Source organism: Hyperolius riggenbachi, chromosome 4 (assembly GCF_040937935.1).
Source record: "Hyperolius riggenbachi isolate aHypRig1 chromosome 4, aHypRig1.pri, whole genome shotgun sequence".
Taxonomy (NCBI): Eukaryota; Metazoa; Chordata; class Amphibia; order Anura; family Hyperoliidae; genus Hyperolius; species Hyperolius riggenbachi.
Window position 1 is genome coordinate 70,755,421 of NC_090649.1, and position 23,032 is coordinate 70,778,452.

Sequence of the window (23,032 nt, forward strand, 5' to 3'; positions counted from 1 at the left end):
TACCAGATAGATTTTAATATATAAATACAGCAGCTATGCAACAAAATGCAATGGCAGCTTTCAGAGCAGATAAACTCTGCTTTGGGAATTTATAATTTGGAAACAGACAATAATTATTTGTACACAAAAGCAAATCTGATAACTGTATGGGTAATAAAATGTAGGAAAACACATTTTATTGAATGTTTTGTCAGCATTTTATCCCACTTTAAAGCTAGCCATTCACTGATCAATCATTGCTACTATATGCCAAGCAAATCGATCCCTGACTGGATTTCAATTAGATAGTGACAGATTCCTACAATGCACTGTGAAAAATCAATGGAAAAAGAACTGATAAATTCGGACAATAGATGACCAGCAGATTCAATCAAAGTGATATGGGAACGAAATCAATTCGAACAATAAACTGTAGTTGTTTTAACAGCCTTTAATCCACGCACTGTATTTTCCCTCTGTAGAGAGTGGCTATTAAAGTGGACCTAAACTCTTGCACAGGACAGAATGAAAACAGAGAAATGCACCCTGTATGTATTTAGAAAGTTTAGACTGTCTAATTCCCCCTCATCTGTGACTAATCACAAGTTGTAATTTGATCTCTCGGCTGTGTCAGCTCCAGAATCTCCACTGCCAAGGCAAAGCACCTGATTTGTAAACACAATAGGTCTGCTTCCATGAAAGCAGGAAGTAGACAGTGCAGATTTATTGCAGGATTTGTATCAACTGTAACAAAGAAATAAGCTGCTGCTTATCTTTTAGAGCAGAGAGGAAGTTCTGAGTTCAGGTCCGCTTTAAGCCTTTCACCATATTGACTTCCATGTGGAAACCACAAATGCAGCTGTCAGGGCAGTTTAGCATTGTTAAATGGGGCATGCAGCATCTATAATTATGCCCTCGGCTGTACCACCCTCACCCACATACATACATAGCCAGGGCTATCCCACTGCCTTTCCCAGGGTTGTGAAAATGCCTACTCCTAAGACCAGTGTTCTCTCCCCAGGCTCTTTTAGCTGGGTGCTCCACCCGGCTAGTTTTGGTAACCCCCCAGCTGTCATCAGCTCACCTCCTCTGCTGTAAGCAGAGTTGCTCACAGAAGCACCGGCCTTTCATTCTCTCCTCTCACCTCACCTCACCTGGCTACGATTTCATGCCACCCAGCTGGAAAACCTTTCTGGGGAGAACACTGAAGACATTGGCGTGAAACACTAGAATGGGTGGGTTCGCCCTATAAATAAAGCACTCATCATTAATACAGCAGGGGTTGTACAGAGCTTGTCAAAAATAAGTTAAAATCAAACTATGATTTAGAAGCTGAATTCTTTTAGCAGCACGTTTTTGGGGTCATTTCCTTCTGGAAAATTGGGATTACAAACAATTTTTTAATGCATTCTGGCGCAATTTTCTGTGCAATTAGTTGGTTTTCATGACGCAACTACCAGTGGGAAAAGGGACCTTAATGTAGATTATAATAATTCAGGTAAAAAAAAATATAAAAAATGTAGATTCGACAGCTGATATAACCAGCTGGATTACTTACATTGAATAAATCCTGAGATTGCCTTTAAAACAAACCAAACCAGTGAGGCGGGAAACAAAAAAAAGTTATGTTAGATACTTACCCAGTAGAGTGACGTGTCTGGGTGGTCCTGAGGCTTCCCAGTGTGCTACTGCTGCTGCTCAGGACCCTCTTCTTCTTGTGGCCGTTCTCCCAGCTCAGTACGAGCTTCTCCATACTGGGCATGTGCGAGTAAGCTCTGTGCATGCCCAGTAGAACACAGGTACTCACGCACAGAGGAAAGAAGCCATGCACGAGCAGCTTGGTTCTACTAGGTGTGGGTGGACCTTACTCGAGCATGCCCAGTACGGAGAAGCTTGAATTCAGACAGGAGCGCAGCCACAAGAGAAGATTCAGCAGGCTCTTGTCAAATATGTTCAGAGGTAATCAGTGCTGGGTCAGTGGGGTGCAGGAGGATTGGGGACGCCTTTGGATTGTCCAGGGCACAGATGTCAAACTCAAGGCTCGCAGGCCAAATGTGGCCCTCCTTGCCATTTTATGTGGCCCTTGAGAGTTTCAAATGTGCATCATTGTAAGCCGTAAACTAACAACAGCGCGGTCGTGTCTCTTCTGTTCTTCCCAGCAGCTGCACACTCTATACTTCCATACATCCAGCTCCCGGTCACATGACCTACATTCAGAGCCAGAGGTCTGCTATGCAGCATAGAGAATGTGTCTGTCAGGAAGATTAGAGGAGGCTCGAAGCAGTACTGGAGCAGATAAATATCCAACTGCTCCACTGCAATACTTTGCAGAAGGGGGAGGAGCTCCCCCATGGTCACCATAGTTACGCCACTTTGAGACTGCTCAAAAATGTTAAATTTTAAGAGACTGAGGCTTCCCCATCCTCCTAAGCCTCAGAGATCCAGCGCTGTCTCCCCAAAAATACAGCCGACAAGTATGTCGACTGTGGCTCAGCATCGCCTGCAATATTTACCAAACGCGGCTTTCTGATCGGGCTCAGGCAGAAATAGTCGCGCCCAATCAGGTCTGCTCTACTGCACAGGCAGACCTGATCGGCTATTTCCACCTGAGCCTGATCGGAAAGCTGCTACTGCGCCTCCACAGGATCACAGTACGTATTAGTTGGTTTATGGGGGTTGCTTGCGCTGGATCCTGGAGGGTGATTTTGGCCCCTCACGTGACAAAGATTGACACCCCTGATGCAGAGTACAGTATCAAGTGTTTTAACCTTCTGTTGGCTTCTAGGTATGCTTTATAACACAGGTACTCTTTTCTACACAGAGGAGAAGCAGCAGTCAGTGCTCAGTCTGACAGGAAATAATGGCTTTTGCCTCCTCTCAGCAGCAGTGCGGCATCACACAGCCAGACAGGAACAAGTTTTACTGCCGCTACGCATAAGTACAGACTATAGTCTGCAGCAGCATAAATGCTGAGTGCTGTAAAATCAGACCCAAAAGCCTCCATCCATCCACTTTATGGATTTGCTGCTGCGTGTCTTACAAGGAAGTGTTTGGCATAACATTACGGAGCCGTCATTCTGGCAAAGCTTCATCTCTTTAGTATCAGCATCCCAGTGCTGAGCAGCTGAGGTAACAAGTCTAATTTCTCCATCAGGATTCTAAGCCTGGCTGGAGCTAAGCAGGGCAGTACCCGGATCCTGAATACAAAGCCCAACGCATCCAGGTTCTGAGGTGGGGGGGGTGGGGGGTGGGTTGGGGCATCAATGGAATAACACAGCCCACCTGGTAAGATATCTTACACAGCTCACACCTCCAGACACAGAACTGAAAAAGCAAAAACAAACAAAATCTTTTTGAGTGAAATGCTCCTGCAGCAAAAAATCCCAGAGCAGGATCATCCAAAGTAGGCAACCTAGGCCGGTGGTTTAGAGCCAAGTGGGTGTCAACGGGCCCACCTGCCACCTACATGGGGCCGCGTATAGCATTATATTTGGCCCGCAAGCACCTAAGCACTAAGCCAATACAGATAAGCACTGAAACCATGAAGCCACATGGTGAAGGGTGAGTGGCCACTAAATACCAGGGAACTGTATAAGGGAGGGGAGGGAAGGGGCCACTAGACATGAGGGAACTGTAAAGGGGAGGGAGGGGAGCCACTCAACACCAGGGAACTGTAAAAGGGAGGGAGGGAGGGGAGCCACTAGACATCAAGGTTGGCCTGGGACTTGGTCCCAGTGTTCAATTTCGCCACTGTGTATTTGAGTCTGACGCTCCTGGTCTAGGCCCATTTTAAGACCTTGGAAGTGATGTGGTTAAAAAGGAAAAAACATTTTTTTTTGCTGGAATGCCATTTGTAGCACAAGTTCCATAACACTTCTTAATCTACACACAATAATCGCAGTACAACTAATCAGTGTTTCTGGTCCTTGAAGACACAACATTATGTACGAATCAGCCTGGAACAAGAACAAACCATTCCCATAATACAAGAGAACATTATCCTCCTCCTAAGTTATAAATAGAGAGGAGATAGGGGGATTCTGTAGCATTGCTCAGCAGGATAGACCACTCAAGGCTAATGAGTGGGCTTATCCATGTGACCATGGCCGCAGGTACAGCGGACAGCTTGCCCAAGCCCGATAATTACCATTTCTGGGAACAACACCTCAGCATGCCTGCCTACCGCTCATCAGAATCTGCTGATTGAAATCTCATAATTATTCTTTGGACTTGTGAATATGAACATTTATTTGCGGATCCGCATTTCTGAAGCGCTTTAGACAGATCTTCAGCTAAGCAGTTCTGGTCCCGGGTGAGCGGCACGTCCTGCACAATGGTGAAGGAACAGGGATGACTTTTGGCAAATGCTCGGCAGCATCCCAAAAATGAGCATGGACCTCTGGCCCCACTGCCCTGATTTCCTGTCCAGTGACATCACATGGAACCCAAAGAATTACTCCAGTCCTCTGGGGCCACCATTCAGAGACTTGCAAGACAGTACAGCACTTTCTGAATACTGGGGCCTAAGGCCCAGTTCACACTTGCTGTTCTCTGCCAAACGGAGCGGATGACCTGACCGGATCCGGACCGGATCCGGATCGGAACCGTACGGTTCTGATCCGGATCCGATCCGGATCCGGTCAGGTTGCATCAGGTGTTCATCAGGATGCGATCCGGATCCGTTTGGCAAAAGATAGTAGAAATAGAATAAAAATGTTGGGGTCTGGGAGGTCAGCAGAAGGTGGACCTGTGGAATCAGGCCCTCCGCTGTTTAGCACTCACCTCCACCTCCGACATACTGCCAACATCTCCAGCACGTTTAAAGTCACTGCTGCTCCACTCCAAAATGCTTGCCCATGTGTCCCCATCCAAAATCGCCGCTTCAATACGCATAGGAAGTGGGGTAGAACATCCGGATTTTTAGCCAGTGTGTTGTGCGCTCTCCGGTTCTCATTGGTTTGTATTGGCCGGATGGTGCAGTCCGGCTCCGCTCCGGATACGGCTGCCGGAGGAGCCGGACCAAAAAATAGCGCATGTTGGGTCTTATGCCGGAGTCCGGATCCGGTCCGGACGAAACGGACGCATGTGAACGGACGCATAGGCTTTCATTGCTATGCCGTGCGTCCGTTCCGTCCGTTCTGCATGCGGTCCGGCTCCGGCACGGCGATTGGGGACGGCGACCGCTAATGTGAACCGGGCCTTAGTCATTGGCTTTAGACTTTAGATCATGGGTGTCGAACTCAAATACAAAGTGGGACGAAATTGAGCTCTAGGACCAAGTTGCGGGCCGACCTCAACGTCTAGTGGCCCCCTCCCTCCCTTATAAGTTCCCTGGTATCTAATAGCCCCCCTCCACCCCTTATACAGTTATCTGAGGTTTAGTGGTCCTCCCTCAATCATCTTTACAATTCCCTGATGTTTAATGGGCCCCTCCTTCCCCTATACAGTTCCCTGGTGGCTAGTGGCCCCCTTCTCTCTACTGTACAGTTCCCAGGTATCTAGTGCTGTCCCTCTCCCCATATGGCTTCCCTGATGATCTAGGGCACAGGTGTTGAACTCAGCCCTCGAGGGCCAAATCCATGCCATTGTTTAGGATGGACTGAGAAATAAAGAAATGTGTTCTCCCTGATGAACCAACCACATCTTTCCTAAATAAGTCATCAATTAGTTTGAGCTGTGCCAAAAATGTGTGAGGACCTCGGCCCTCGAGGACTGGAGTTTGACACCTGTGATCTAGGGCTTACCCTCCAAAAAAGGTTCTCTGGGGGAAACCCCCTGAGGGCCAAGTCTGATGGCTCAGAGGGCTGTATTTGGCCCACAGGCCGGAGTTTGACATGTATGCTTTAGATGGACCTGATTAAAGTATTATCTGAGTGGAGGGGTTCACTTGTGCTCTTGCGTCACTGGGGGCAGGAAGCCACAGGAATTTGACCAATAGGAATAAGGATTATTAAATAGAGTCGAAGGGTGCATATAAACATGCAATTTTGATTGGCCAATTGTACCATTTCCATGAAATAAGAGGGGTAGCAGATTAGAAATATGAACAGATTGCGTAGAAAAAGTCTTATACTACACGGAGGTGGTAATATTGGCCAATCAAAGTCAGGTGTGTATACACACCCCAATTCTTAGTGCCGGTTCCCACTACAAATCACAAACACAAACGCGCCGTGATGTGATTTGTGTACATTGTATGCACTTTTGGTGTGATTGTCCCATTTGCTGTTGATTCTTAAATTGGGTTGGCTAGTGCGACTGTTGCTATGGTAATGTGCGTTACTAACGAGCGTTACTTTTAGTAGCGTTACCTTTGCAAAGGTCACACTGATGCCGTAACTCACGGACGCATACTGGTAATACGGGTAATATCGCCGTGGGATATCCATGGACGGCAGTATTACCACGATTTCCTGCATCAGGCCCCTGATCCCGCAGAGCCTTCGCAACCCTCTCTGCATGCCATCATTCCACCGCGGGCCCCCATTGCATTTACAAGATGCTGGGACTCCACGGCAGGCTTCAGAAACACGCATCGCCAAACGCTTCCCAAGGCAGGCGGGTCCATACTGCGCATGCGCAAGCCTAGACTCGTGCCCAGTACAGATCCACTCAACTTCAGAAGTAGTCGGGATGCAAGGGCTTTTTTTTTTTTTTACATCACTTAAAGCCGACCTGAACTCTGAACTTCCACTCTGTTCTAAAAGATAAGCGACAGCATAATGACCTTTAAAGAAAAACATTTCTTTGTCACAGCTGATACAAATCCTGAAATACAGTGGGTTTCAAAAGTATTCAGCCCCCTTGAAGTTTTCCACATTTTGTCACATTACTGCCACAAACATGCATCAATTTTATTGGAATTCCACGTGAAAGACCAATAAGAAGTGGTGTACATGTGAGAAGTGGATCATCATCATCGAAAATCATACATCATTCCAAATTTTTTTTTACAAATAAATAACTGCAAAGTGGGGTGTGCGTAATTATTTAGCCCCCTGAGTCAATACTTTGTAGAACCACCTTTTGCTGCAATTACAGCTGCCAGTCTTTTAGGGTATGTCTCTACCAGCTTTGCACATCTAGAGACTGAAATCCTTGCCCATTCTTCTTTGTAAAACAGCTCCAGCTCAGTCAGATTAGATGGACAGCGTTTATCAGCAGCAGTTTTCAGATCTTGCCACAGATTCTCGATTGGATTTAGATCTGGACTTTGACTGGGCCATTCTAACACATGAATAGGTTTTGTTTTAAACCATTCCATTGTTGCCCTGGCTTTATGTTTAGGGTCATTGTCCTGCTGGAAGGTGAACCTACGCCCCAGTCTCAAGTCTTTTGCAGTCTCCAAGAGGTTTTCTTCCAAGTTTGCCCTGTATTTGGCTCCATCCATCTTCCCATCAACTCTGACCAGCTTCCCTGTCCCTGCTGAAGAGATGCACCCCCCTGAGCATGATGCTGCCACCACCATATTTGACAGTGGGGATGGTGTGTTCAGAGTGATGTGCGGTGTTAGTTTTCTGCCACACATAGCGTTTTGCATTTTGGCCAAAAAGTTCCATTTTGGTCTCATCTGACCAGAGCACCTTCTTCCACATGGTTGCTGTGTCCCCCACATGGCTTGTGGCAAACTGCAAACAGGACTTCTTATGATTTCTGTTAACAATGCCTTTCTTCTTGCCACTCTTCCATAAAGGTTAATTTTGTGCAGTGCACGACTAATAGTTGTCCTATGGACAGATTCCCCCACCTGAGCTGTAGATCTCTGCAGCTCATCCAGAGTCACCATGGGCCTCTTGACTGCATTTCTGATCAGCGCTCTCCTTGTTCGGCCTGTGAGTTTAGGTGGATGGCCTTGTCTTGGTAGGTTTACAGTTGTGCCATACTCCTTCTATTTCTGAATGATCGCTTGAACAGTGCTCTGTGGGATGTTCAAGGCTTTGGAAATCTTTTTGTAGCCTAAGCCTGCTTTAAATTTCTCAATAACTTGATCCCTGACCTGTCTTGTGTGTTCTTTGGACTTCACGGTGTTGTTGCTCCCAATATTCTCTTAGACAACCTCTAAGGCCGTCACAGAGCAGCTGCATTTGTACTGACATTAGATGACACACAGGTGCACTCTATTTAGCCATTAGCACTCATCAGGCAATGTCTATAGGCAACTGACTGCACTCAGATCAAAGGGGGCCGAATAATTATGCACACACCACTTTGCAGTTATGCAATCATGTATGATTTTTGTTCCACTTCTCACGTGTACACCACTTTGTGTTGGTCTTTCATGTGAAATTCCAATAAAATTGATTCATGTGGCAGTAATATGACAAAATGTGGAAAACTTCAAGAGGGCCGAATACTTTTGCAAGCCACTGTAAATTTGCAGTGTGTGTGTCTACTTCCTGCTTTCATGGATACAGACATAGGGTTAACATCCTGTGTTTACAAATTAGCTGCTCTACTGAGGCAGCCAGCTGACACTTCTGAGAGATAAAATTACACATGTGATTAGTCACAGATGAGGGAGAATTAGACAGGCTAAACGGTCTAAATACACACAGGGTGCATTTCTCTACGTTTTCCTTCTGCCCTGTACAGGAGTTCAGGTCTACTTTAAGACTCACTTTACCATTGCCGTACTGTGGTTTGTTGAGGTCAGATAAAATCACATCAAAACGCCTGCATTACAAACGGGCCCTTATGCATTAACTGCAAAGTCGGAGTTCTGCTTTAGGACAGTTTTAGCTAGGCTAGTTCACACATTTCCTCCATCCATTTACAAGCATTCCATCCCCGGAAGGTACAAGCGCTCATAACCAGGCTAGATAGTTTATGGGATTGCTCTGAGAGAAAACAAGTAATGGCCCTGTTACCATTACATTTACATGCAGGAAGCTCATTTCCACAGACTGCGATAATAGAGGTTTATCATGATGTAAAGAGGAACACGCTGTACATGTAGCACTCTGACAATCCTTGCTGCATCCATCACACTCGCTATACAGATACAGCTACTCCTGCACTCACCTGAACCCCAGGCTGTCAATGTCTTCTTTCAGTTGTTCCCTCTCTGTCAATGTCCATGATCCCCACACGTCACTTTTAGGTGTCTTTTCCACTGGCTGTGCTCCAATACCATCTCGTTTGTTCTTTACGGATATAGGAGTCCAGCTACAATGTAGCTGAACTCAATACTACAGCAAGTTCTATCCCCACTAATTCAGCTAACTCATACCTCCCAACTTTTTGACGTGAGAAAAAAAAAAAACACAAGCCAGGCCCCTGCCACACCCCTGATCACGCCCCCGTCGCATCCCTAGGCACGCATACCATAACAATTTCTTAAAGTGAACCTCCAGACTAAAAATTGACTCAGCAGCACTGGAAAGGCTTGGTGTTTCTTTAACTGTCTCACAGCATCAGAACTTTTTTTCTCTTATATAAGCCTCATTTTTACCTGCACAGAAAAAAACTGCCCGGGCATTTTTTCCCTAATGTCGTGCAAAGCATGATGGGATTTCTGAGGTCGTTGTTCTCATTCTGCTGTTTTGGTGCAATTTTTTTTGTTAAATTTTGAATTTGACATTTGAAGCCTAGCGTGTGCAGCTGGGAGGGGTTATCAGGACACAGGACAGTTGGAACTGTGTCTCCTGCTCCCTGTCACCTCCTTTCAACCAAAAAGATGGCTGCCCCCATGACAAATATGGCAGCCCCCATGAATCACAAACATTTGCCTGTTCTTTTAAAACGGGGTGGGTAAGAGATTATATTACCTATCTATTCTAATTAACATAACTAATGTAACTTAATGACAGTATGTTTGTTTAGGCTGAAGTTCCCCTTTAATATGAAGGAAAATTAATCCGGATAGAAAGGACCAGTGTGGTTCGAATTATAAAACATTTTTCTTAACATTTTAAAATTAGTAATATATCACTTTAAAGGAGTTTAGAGTGGAACACTTTTTTTAGTAGATAAATATATATATTTACATAGAAAGTGGGACAAAGTCCTGAAAGGGGGACAAATGAGGAGTAAAGAGGGTCAGAGGGACAGGGCTCCCAAAGAGGGACTGTCCCTTCAAAAGAGGGACAGTTGGGAGCTCTGCTATCTGACAGCCAAGCGTTTAGCTATCTCTTTGCCAATCGCCAGTATTGCTATCCCCAACACCCAAACATCTATTGCGGTCTATGGATGACTGCAGAATAAACCGTTCTCTGTGCAGCAAAAACGTTTTATTTGCTCATTTAACCTCCTAGCATATTTGAGACCATAGTCAACCATCACAATCATTTCCAGCTGCCAACATGTGAAATGGTGAACTAGGCTTTTGTGACCAGATCTCTCAATCCAGGTCCAATTTAGGGCTCGTTCTCACTAGGGCGATTAGCGGGGCTGATTCCCCATAATCGCTGAAGCGCTAGCTGTTTTTAAAGCGCTAGCGCAATAGGAACCTAATAGCAGTGATCTCACTGCCGTGATTGCCGCCGATCACGGGCATTTTGCGATTAATGGCAATCGCAACTGATATATAACAGACAGCTACTGATTTATGTCAGTTCTGACGAAATCTTGCCAGAACTAGACAAAATCTTTGTAAGAAGAAAATGGTGAGCTTGTGAGAGGAACTGACAGGGAGGTAAGTACCAGTATGTAACCATTTGCAGCTACATCATGTGTTTATTTTACAGTGGCTGGACGGTGTAATGGTTAAGGGCTCTGCCTCTGACACAGGAGACCTGGGTTCAAATCTTGGCTCTGCCTGTTCAGTAAACCAGCACCTATTTCAGTAAGGAGTTTCTTGGGCAAGTCTCCTTAACACTGCTACTGCCTACTGAGTGCGCTCTAGTGGCTGCCTCGCAAGTGCTTTGAGTCCGACAGGAGAAAGGCGCTATACAAATACTGCCATTATTTATTTTTAATAATTCTACTCGGTTCCGGTTCTCTTTAGGCCTCTTGCACACTACATGCGATTCCGATTTTTTATCTGATACGATTTTTTTATTCCAATTAAAAAACGCGCTGCATGCTTGCTGATTAAATAGGGACATAGCTAAAATATAAAAACTGCTCTGGTCCATAAGTGGGAAACAAGGTCTGAATGCGAAGTGGTTAAACAATGAAAGAATGCAGGTTTATAAAAGTAGAATTAATAATATGTAGTAATTTGATGAAAAAAAAAAGTAAAAACTGGTATCTTTACATGAAGAGGGCAGGAATAGAAGCCAGAGTTCTGGATTCCTGTATTGTAGCATTTCCCCATATCGCACGCGCCTAACCTCAACAGAAAGCACAACACCCACATCTGAAACTCTGCACAGCCGGATTTATCCAGCCTCACCCCAGCACAACACAGGCCCAGCTATTCAAGTGTAACACAAAACATCCACCACGGCTCTTCTACAAGCCAATCCCCGGGGGAATGTGGGGCCAAATGAGTATTACTCTGCAGCCATTAGAGGCTGTAAATTGTGTGAGCAACACGACAGCGTGCCTCTCGGCTAACGTGGAGACCATTAGCAATGCCTCTTAGATTAAAGCTCTGCTCCGGGCCCGGATCTTATTCTAGAGCTCTGCAAGAGCACCTTCATTAGCGAACGTCAAATAAATCAATTTTAGGGCTAGTCCAGACTAGGGATGAGCAATCGAATTCCACGGTATTGTGAAGTTCGAGTTTGACATTAAAATTCATCATTCTGAATCAGAACACGGAATTCAGACATTTACATTTAAGTAAATACCACCAACGTTAGCAGTTAATTGCAAAGCCCTCATATGTCATTGCCGCTGCTTAGGATTCGAATTGGTATTATTATTATTTAGTATTTATATAGCGCCAACATCTTCCGCAGCGATGTACAGAGTATATTGTCTTGTCACTTAACTGTCCCTCAGGGGCTCACAATCTAATCCCTAACATAGTCCTATGTTTATGCATGTATTGTGTAGTGTATGTATTGTAGTCTAGGGCCAATTTTGGGGGAAGCCAATTAACTTATCTGTATGTTTTTGGGATGTGGGAGGAAACCGGAGTACCCAGAGGAAACCCATGCAGACACGGGGAGAACATACATACTCCTTGCAGATGTTGACCTGGCTGGGATTCGAACCGGGGACCCAGCGCTTGCAAGGGAGAGCGCTAACCACTACGCCACCGTGCTGCCCTGGTATAATAAGTGGGCCGATAGGGGCCCATCTAGACATTTAACCGGCTCGGGACCACCAATCGTTAACTACTTAAAGACCGCCTCAGGCCAATTAGCCTGAATGCGGCGCCTCCCCCAGGACTGTGTAACGCCAAATGGGGTTAAGTCCTGGGGGCGTGGTTTGCAGGGGATCGCGTGTGCCGATGTGGGCGGATCCCCTCTTGAATGATGTAGCTCCGCACCGTCATCAGTCTCCCAGTGGCGATCGCCGCTAGAAGGCTAAGACAGCAAAATAGCTGTTGGTAGGCAGAAAAGGGGGGGGTGGGGGGCGGGGAAATCACTTGTGTGCCGAGCTGTACGGCCCTGCAGCGAGCCCTTAAAGCTCCAGTGGCCTGAATTGTAAAAAATAGCCTGGTCACTAGAGGGTGTAAGCCTGTGGACCTGAAGTGGTTAAAGAGAGCCTAAGATGGGCTCATGAAGTGAAAAAAAAAAGCCTCCAAAAACGCCGCTCCTGTAGGCCGCAATGGCCCACTTTCATGACCTCTGGATCACGACGCTGGAAAGAGATTCATTTTCTCATTCACAGCTGGAGAGCGGCAGGGGGCGCAGCCATGGAGAGAGAGATGCCCAATGGCAGCTCAGGAAACCCTGCAGGAACCCCCCTGGTGGGCGGTCTGAACAGAGAATCCCTCTCCCCTCTGTTTACCCCCGAGACAGTGACAAACATTGTTAAAAAGTTACATAGTGGGTTGAAAAAATACATCCATCGAATTCAACCAGAAAATAAAGTACAACTCCAGCCTGCTCCCTCACATATCCCTGTTGATCCAGAGGAAGGTGAAAAACCCTTACAAGGCATGTAGCATTGTTGCTAATCTTGGGGGGGCAATAGCGCCGCGGTGGAAGGACCCAGAGGCACGCCATGAGGCAGAGAACATGCTTCTGTGTCCCATCTCACCCCCAAAAAAACACTTTAGGTTCTCTGTAAAGCTATGCCGCACTTGTAGCTGCCTAAGAATGATGCGGTGTAGTTTTAACGCCGGCAGTTCCCGAGCATGGGACACATTAGCGCGTCCCGTCGGCACAGATCTCCACAGTCTAAAGACAACAGGCTTGCCAACATCTCTGTACAGATCCTTCTTCAGGGAATGATTTTGTAAAGAATAAAGGAAAACCATGAGAATCCGCTATGAGGAGATGGGCTAGTCCAAAACTTGTAGGATCTTTAAGATTTTTACTGCCCATTGTAAGCAACAGCAACATAGGAGAAAAGTAATGTATAGTGCATTTTACTCTGGGAGGAATCTACTTCCTAAGTATTGGTATACATGTATTTTACATTTTTTGCGATTGAGGTCCTTTAAATCCAAAATGTAGAATGAATGATCATGGTCGTCACATTTTAAGCAATTTTACATGCACAACACACTTCAAAAGCGGACCTGAACCCAGAACAACTTCTCTCTCTAAAAGATAAGGAACGACAGGTTTTGGGCCAGTCCATCTTTTTATGGGTGATTCTCAAGGTTTTCTTTGTTTTCAACAGCATTTCCTGAACAGCAATTTAACTGTCAAAATAGTAGGATGTCAGCCAGTCTCCCCAATCACTTGCACACTATTTTGTCAGTTAGACTTTGCAACTGCTGTTTAGGAAATGCTGTTAAAAACAAAGAAAACCCTGAGAATCCCCCATGAGGAGATGGACTGGCCCAAAATCTGTTGGTTCTGTTAGATTTTAACTGCCTACTTTTTTTCACAACAGTGGTCTTTTAACATCCTGTGTTTACAAATTAGCAGTTCTGCCATGGCAGAGGAGATTCCTGAGCTGACAGCTGAAGAGATCAAATTACAGTGGCAATTAGTCACAGATGAGGGGGAATTAGACAGACTAAACTCTCTAAATACATACAGGGTGCATTTCTCTATATTTTCCTTCTGTCCTGTGCAGGAGTTCATATCCACTTTAAAGGTTACATTTGAGGACTACAAGGGCTGGCGAATACTGAAAGCATTTAGAAGCCATGACCATCTAGTGATTCTGGGCCATGTGGACATTCCTGAATGAATAGGATGCCACAGAAGAGGTAAAGGTCCTAAACACCATATGGCCTAATGCAGCTAACAACCACAGCTAATCGCCATTAAATCATACCAGTCTTTCTGTCTGTCACTAGTCCTATTTTGTCTGGGCAGACCTTTAATTAATGTACTTTTTCAAAACGATTTCGGTACAGCATTGCTTTTTTTATATGATAAATGATGAAGTCTCTGCCTTGCATCACTGGCTGCTGTTCCCGTGGTAACTGCACGGGACAGGCTGGATACACCTTTTATAGTTTGCCCACTTCAGTTTCAGGTTCGAAAATAGTAACATTTTCACAGAAAGATGGGTGAGATTATTCAGAAACAGACTTTATAATGTAAACCACCATGGACAACAGATGAGATGGTCTTTTAGACAGCCCACTAAAATTCCATTGCTAGGGTGAGGGGGGTAAAGGTGAAAGGTCTATCCACTAAGCAGTTATTGCCTCAGTAGCTGCTAAATGCTAGCAGGCAGGAGCACTAGCACTTTGCTTGGGACAAGTTGAGACAGGGAGTAGAACCATGCAGTTGTGGCAGTCAGCAATGGTCTGTTCTCCAACATTCGCATGCCTCCCTACCGTCCCGATTTTGCAGAGACTGTCCCGGGTTGGAAGGCATGGTCCCACGTACCCCCTCGTGTCCCAGGCTGTCTCCTTTTACTGGGCCAGCCTATTAGCGTTGGTGAGTCTGGGGTTGCAGGAAGGGGGTCTTGACTTTATTCCTCCAACTCTATGGCCCAACTCCTGTGTCCCCCTGTTGCAGAAAAAAAGTGCAATCTCACCTGATCCCGGAGTCTTCCTCAGCACCAGCCAGCCGCACACTACTTCCTGTTCTGCATGGCACCAGGTTATGATCCAAGCGAAGCAGGCACCACCTTCAGTAATTCAGTAGCTCTTTATTAGAAAAGTCATAAAAAATTGACATCGATAAAAATGGCTGTAGCGGCTGACAGCCCGCTGTTTCAATCTCAGTCGCTCTTTTTCAAAGCCAGAAGCCATATGATATCAATGACTTGTCATTTTTTATGACTTTTCTAATAAAGAGCTACTGAATTACTGAAGGTGGTGCCTGCTTCGCTTGGATCTGCATCTTTTGATCATCGGTACAGTGATCTTAAAGCTACGGCACACCCCACATCCTCTTGCATGGGTGCTCCTCCACTTCTGTTTTTGCTGGCACCAGTTTATGTCACCATGCAGAGATTGCCCAGTAAAAGGAGGCAGCATAGGACACAAGGGGGAGTGCATGTAGGAGACATGAGGTAAACACCGACTAGACCACCATAGAGCTGATGGGGACCGGGTGAGGCTACTAGACTACCATGGGGGACATTATGGCACACCGGAAGGCATATAGGGTTGGGGGGCTACTAGGCAAGCCATATATATTGGAGGGACGACACTATACTACCATGAAAGCTATATGGGGGGCTTTAGACTACCAGAGAAGACACTGGGGTTGGGGAACTGTATGGGGGGTGGGGGTGGCACTAGACACCATGGAACAGTATAAAGGAGGGGGCACAGTGCTTGTAAAATTGGGGCATGATCCATGTCTCACTGCTTCTTTGGTTTAACCCCACTACGCCCGCGTCACGCCGATGGGCGTGATCGCAGCGGCAGCTCCATGACCACCTGATGACAACTGGCGTCAAGTCCTGGGGCGGGGTTTTGCAGGAGATTGCGAGCACCACTCTATCAGTCTTCCAGTGGTGATCGCTGTCAATTTACAGTGTACAGTGATGCGATCTATGGCAGTGCTGTACTGGGGACAGCCGTGTGACACAGAGGCAGGGAAGCAATCTGCGGTCATAGGCTGAAGCCAATGACAGCCGATCGCGCTTATTGGCTGGCGGGGGGGGGGGGGGAGGAGGGAGGGCGGGGTTTACAAAAAGAAAAATAGTAAAATTTATTTTTTTAAAAAAGGAAATAAATATTTATAGAAAAACAAAAACATTGGGGGAGCAATCAAAGCCCACCAACAGAAAGCTCTGTTGGTGGGGAAAGGGAATTAATCACTTGTGTGCCGAGTTGTACGGCCCTGCAGCGAGGCCTTAAAGCAGTAGTGGCCTAAATAGCAAAAAATAGCCTGGTCTCTAGGGGGTTGTAAGCATAGGGTCCACAATTGGTAATCTGTTTTGAGGAATAAGTCCCTAATACACTTAATAGCATTCTATAGGGGTTCATGGATATATTTGATGCTATATGGGTGTCTGTTCTTGGATTGCACCACCTTATGTAACGACTAGGGAAGCTGCTGGAGGCTGATCCGCACACACCCAACTGATGTGGATATTATAAAAAGCAGGGCTGTGGAGTCGGTCCAAAAATCCACCGACTCCGACTCCTCAGTTTAGGATTCCACCGACTCCGACTCCTCAACTCCGACTCCTCTAATTTGCATATTACAATTTTGTTGATTAAAAGTATGTAACATGAAATTCGTCTCTTAACTGCCAATGCTTAGGAATTTTACAAGACAACTGAAGTGAGAAGGATATGTAGACTACTATATTTATTCCCTTTAGACTAAAACTAGTCCTTGGTAAGAGTACTTGTAAAAGGTACAAACCAGAACAAAGAACATCTATCAGGCCCTAGGCAATGTAAGTGTGGGTACATGTAAGAATGATGTGCAGGTACTCTGCAGGGGAATGAGGAGATTGTAAACAGACAACGCCTCTGTGTTCAATGTGCACAGCATTCTCAGTGGATTCCCTGCAGCTCTGTGGGGAGTGCATATGTAGAGTATAGTACTACTGTGTAACAAAGTAAACCTGAGACAGATGAAATTAAAGTTTTATACATACCTGGGGCTTCCTCCAGCCGCCTTCAGGATAATCAGTCCCTCGTTATCCTCCTCCGCCACCTGGATCTTCTGCTATGAGTCCTGGTACTTGAGCCAGTCGGGCGTAGCGCGTATGCACACACTCCGCCACCAGGAGCATACTACACCTGTGCAGCACTATTGCGCAGGTGCAGAATGTTCCTGGCTGTGGGAGCGGCATGCAGCCGGACAGCGCTGACTGGCTGAAGTACCAGGACTCATAGCAGAAGATCCGGGTGGTGGAGGACAGCGAGGGACTGATTAGCCTGAAGGGGGCTGGAGGAAGCCCCAGGTATGTATAAAACTTTACTTTTCATCCGTCTCAGTTACCCTTTAATTTGTAGTCACCAAACCAAATTTTAACAACATATCAAATTATTTGATTTCATGAGCAAAGAGAGTGCATACATTTGCATAAATCAGCATCAATGCAGAATTATTTTCATCTCGTTGACCATCTCTATTAGTGACACAGCTACACATCAGGCTTTATTCTTACAGCATAGATGTTATTTAGTATATATGAGATTCCTGTGTACACATCATATATACAGTCACAATCAGATATGTATATCTGACCTTAAAAATACGGGGACTGCTTTATTGAAGCAGCACAAGTAACTCATTTTGATTGGTTTATTTCATTTTTGTGGACTAAGCACAGCTATTACTGTATATATACATTATTTTTAATGACTATTATCTGAGAAATAGAACATTTTATCATATTTTCTATTTTAATTACAGTTACAAATTCATTAGGAGTCGGAGTCGGTGCATTTTTTCCCGACTCCGACTCCAGGCACCCAAAATTGCCCGACTCCACGACTCCGACTCCACAGCCCTGATAAAAAGGGTTGCTCTACCCTCTACATGGACTTTTCATTGAGGTTACTTGACTAGGTAAGCAGGAGAGAAAAGAGCGGAGACTTGGCGGCTGAGCTAAGGAGGGCAGAGCTGACATCACAAGCTGGGAGATCTCGCCACTGAAACGCATAAGAGAAAGGAGTACAAATAGGCCAAGTGGTGACAATGTGCGTCACATACAATCAATAAGACACAAAGAAAGCCTAACACATCAGAGATTTGTGTAAAGCATGAATTTACCCAACTCACCCTGTAAGGATAACATGAGCTCCTTCACCATGTGATCACCCTACAACCGTCAATGGCTTTCAGACACTTCCATATCAAATGCCAAATCAGATATGCGCAATATGCTAACTAAAAAGGAAAACGGTCTAATGCCTGCTACACACCATGCCACTTCCTGTCACATGGGTCGGAACAATTATTTCTGAAAGGTCCGATCTGATTTCTGATCGTTTTTCTGCTAGATTTTCCAATCCTTCTATACAAAATCGATCAGAAAAACAATTTCGAATCAGATCGAATATAATCGATTCAACCTACGTATGTTATTTGTCCAGGGGCATTTGTGCATATTTCTGCAGAGCACCATTCATTGTACATAAATGAATACACACACATTCATAAAATCATGCATGCATTTGTGATTTTGCATGTGTTATTACTTTGTGCATACAGTACACAAAGCTTTATTGGGAAGTAGAATTATGAGAGGTATCACATGATCTTCTAAGTAGCCAATGGAAATAGCGAAGGAAGGAGAGGAAAAACCTTTACTTCAGAAAGCAGAAGCTGATTGATTAGTTATTTCTAGAAAGGACATGGAATTTTACTCATTTACAAATATAAATGCGCTGGCTTCTTGTATTAAAACAAGAATTACAGTTTTAGCACAAAGCATACGATCTTTCATTTTTTGGTGAATAAAGTGGCAGGTTTACTTTAATCCATTACCAGCTTCAATAAAGTAATCTTGTGTGAGATAAGTGCTGCTTTTGGCCCCAGTCGGCAGAACTAGTGCTGTAAATTCTTGGAATGCTTTGATCTCTCTCTACTAGCAGAAAATATAGAAACTGAACGCAGAAGTCCTCTGTTATTGCCTCACACTGCCCCGTAGTGACAAGTGGCCATAAATACATTACAGCAGTATGATTTAGCAGCATGCAACTGTAACAAATAAGAAAAAAAAATGTGGTAAAATAAATTGGCCTGGAGCACTTGCAAGCTTCTAAATAAATTGGCTGCTAAAGGGTTAAATAAGGAGATTAAACGACAAATTCTCCAGATTCCGTTTTTATGAAAGATATAAAGCGGTGAGTTCATGAATCACCTAATTATATCTCCATGACTTCAGCTCCGTTTAACAGCAGGAAGCGGGTGCTATATTAACCTGAAACAAATCTCACACGCGGCAGTCAGTGGGCGGTGAGGAAAGCCAACACAGTGATTATGGTGTTGCACAAGGAGGGGAATTTTCCTGTTAAAGTGTGACTTGAATTACCTGGTGATGTCATAGTGTCATTCCCGGAATTCCATTAGGATTCATGAATTATAAAACAGCGAGTTGGCTGCTGTGATCACACCACACTAATTAACATTACACTACAAATCATATCGGATGAGGGGGGAGCGGACTCCTGAAGACTGGAGGGAGAATGCGTGAGGAGACGGCGCTGAGGCATATCATTAATACAACCTGCATTAAAGCACTGTATATTCTGGCGTATAAGACTACTTTTTAATCCTTGAAAATCTTCTGAAAAGTCAGGGGTCGTTTTATACGTCGGGTGTCATTGATGCCGGGTGATACATGATACTGATACGTGATGCGCATATGGGACATGCTGATGATTAACGGGTGCTGGAGAGTCGGTGGTCGCCGCATATGCTGGGGAGAGCTCATCACTCACGCTGCAAGGTCTGGGACACCCAGGGTATGTAAAAAAGAGATTGGGCTGTGCCCATAAACACGCCTCTTCCACCCGTCTGGCCCGCCCTATCCTGTTACCGCCTCCCAGATCTCGCTGCTGAGGACTGTAGTGAAGCGGCGCAGGCGCACATGTGTGAGATCTGAGAGGCAGAGAAGGAGGTAAATAGGATACAAGGGCGGGGCCAGAAGGGTGAAAGAGGCGTGTTTTATGGGCACAGTGCAATCTATTCTTCCATACCACCCTGATAAATAGGTGGACAGGGAGCGCTGCCCAATCCGCTTTAAGACTGGGGCCTGGCAGTCCAGGTGATAATCAGAGACCAGCACACATTCACATGACAAAAATCTCAAACCCAACCTCTGGGTTATATCAGCTAATAATGTGGGCTGCTGAAAGGTCAGCAAGGTTAATAAACTAGCCTTTGTGTGAAAGCAGTCATGTTCAGAAAGTAAGAACTTATCTATGATAAATTCAAGATAGTCTGGATTTAGTTACTGAAAAAAGCTCTCACTGAAAGTACAGAACAAGACTGTAATCCTACAGCTACCGACTTTCAAACGTTTCAGGAACTTTTTTTCCCTCTGATCCAAGAGTAAAACTCATGACCTCATGCTTCATAGTCAGGGGCAGTAACTCTGGACAATCTCAGCTGACTAGTAACTTTCACTATAATCTGATCCAGGTCAGGCATGCCAACTTTTGCCACCCAACTTAACACAATTTTTAAAGAGTCGATTAAGTGTGATAAAGTAACTTAAAATGAGGTCCTGATTATTAATGCAATTTACATGCTTAATTTTTCTCACCTACTTTAAAGATACTTTAAAGATATAGGCATGACAATCCCAGAGTATACGACTTTTACTTATACTCACAGTAAACAAAGTACTGTGTGAGCTAATCTCCACTTAGACAATTTGCCTGTGTCCTTCTGCACTGCTTCTCTGGACACTCATAATTATACCTCTCTTCAAGTGCTGAAAACATCTACAAACACTCAGCCCAGAAAACAGATTGCTGCTCACTCATTTTGCAATATAAACTGCAGCAGGAGATGAGGATGTATTTTAGAAGATAAGCAAAATCCGCAGTACAAGTACATTGAAATTATTGATCAGTAAACCTATTTTAAGAATACATAAAGTGTAAGTACACTGATGAAGTCAATATCTGCTGGATTACTCATAGTGCACTGTGTTCTCCAACCTTAGTAAACAAAACTCATAACTTAGTAAACAAAACCCATAAAGTCTTATATGTCTAAAATAAAACACACTGTAAAGACACAATAAAAACTTGAGGGGCAAAGGTGTCTGTTGCCCAAAGCAATTCTGGCTGTCCATTGTTTTTTTGTTTTGTTTTTATAGGCAGCTCAAAATACACAAGTAAAACCTTTGGTTGCTATGTACACCACACTTTCCTTCCTCTAGTGTTTAGACATTGAGGAACACCTGTAGAGATCTGACTTACCGTGTCCATTACAGTAGTAGATCCATTTCTCTCTGTTCTGGGTCAAGGCGGTGGACTTCTTGAAGCCGGCTTTCTCCACAATAGAACTGGGATCCTGCTTTGGTCCTTTTTTAAGTGTGCGTGAGCTCTTTCTGACGCTACAAACTACTATGATCACAAGTACGAGCAGCAAAAAGAGTACAATCATCCAAGGTAAGTGCTCATTGATGTCAAAATGGTGCGGGACCTGGCGAGGAGGTCCCCTTTTAGTGGTCTTAAAGACAGTGCTCTTGGGCCCCTCTCCACCCCTCCCGGCTCCTGGCTGTTGGGACCCTCCTGGGAACTGTGAATGCTTCCCGTCTTGAGGTCTTTGATGGTCTCCTTCATCCGTCATGTTCAAGTATTTTGTTTCATTCTTCTCAGTTTCGTTGTAAACATCTGTCGGCTCTGAAACACGAGAGAGAGGACATTAGTTAGTCGTCGTAGAAAGACCTAAGACCATTAACAAAGCTGTAGACTGATGTCTAGTTTGGAGTCTGGAGATGGAATCGAGGGGTGGAATCAAGACCAATGCCAACCTCAAAGTTTCTTATTTAAACTCAAGAGTCAAAGCAGAAACTCGTAAATGTTAGCATGGATCAGAACTCATAGAAGCAGAGTCTGAGTTGCTCATGATCTCACATATTTGCTTTGGCAGCCCACGTCGTCTTACACCGGGCCTTGGAAAACCGCACACACCTGCCGCAGGGCAAATTAGGGAAATCAGAAGCAAATGGCAGGAAAAAGTGTATGAAAAGGTCTTTGTGAAGCAACGTGTGATGAAAAGATTTCTTTAAAGGGAACTTCCAGGTAATAGAGAATCATGGCCTCACTGTAAGCTAGGGTGAAAGTCTCTGTTTCATTTGCTGAGCCTATCCATGGAACACTATTTATATTACTATATAAAACATAAAACCAAAGCAGCTTGGGGTGACCCAAAACTACTAGGAATGTGTAGGGGACTAAAAGAGACCGAAAAGCCCTCCTACTAAAAAGCATCGCTAAGTGTAGTTTGCCTTCTTACAACAGAAGGGATTTGCGATAATACAGATTTAAGTGTGTAACTGTGGTTACCCACAATGCACCACTAATGAATATGCAATTTATCTCTTTATGCCCCTGAAGCCAGGCTTACATACAGAACTGCTGGTGTACAGTAAGACTATAGCTTGTACATTTTACACAGCCACATCAACCCAACATGCAGACAGCCTGTTTCGGACTTTTGATTCTCATCAGTGCATGGCAGGGATTCATATGTGGGGAGAGGGTCTTGAACCAGGACAACAGAAAACCAAGGCAGTTTTGGGTGACACAAAACTACTAGGAAAGTATAGCGGACTAAAAGAGACCAAAAATCTGAATACGCTACGTACTTAAAGGATATGTTATAAACAATATAACTTTGCCTTCTTTATATTCGGTGTTGCTTTTTAGTAACAGGGATTTCTTTTAGAGCCGATTCAAACTGTGAGCGATTGCGCTCTGATTGTCAGCGATAGGCAAAGAGCTAGAGCATTGTGACCCTATGAGGGTGTTCAACTTCTAACAGCAGCGTTTCATTTTTTCGAGAATTAAAACCGTGCTGCTTGTACCATTTTTAGAGCTAACTTCCCTAAAGCAACGTGCAAAAACAAAACAAAACAAAAAAACAACACAATCCTTAAAAATCGTTCTGAAAAATGCTTTGCAAAATCGCAATCACTTAACCTC

The 23,032-nt window shown here is 44.7% G+C and overlaps 1 protein-coding gene across 1 annotated transcript in view; it reads right to left on the reverse strand.

Annotated features, from left to right (window-relative positions):
- The window catches only part of TNFRSF21 (TNF receptor superfamily member 21), a 142,320-nt gene that overhangs the window by 60,981 nt on the left and 58,307 nt on the right, over window positions 1-23,032 (reverse strand). Inside the window, exon 3 of the mRNA XM_068280201.1 lies at window positions 21,302-21,727. Coding sequence (XP_068136302.1) covers window positions 21,302-21,727 — 426 coding nt within the window. The remainder of the gene's footprint in view (window positions 1-21,301; window positions 21,728-23,032) is intronic.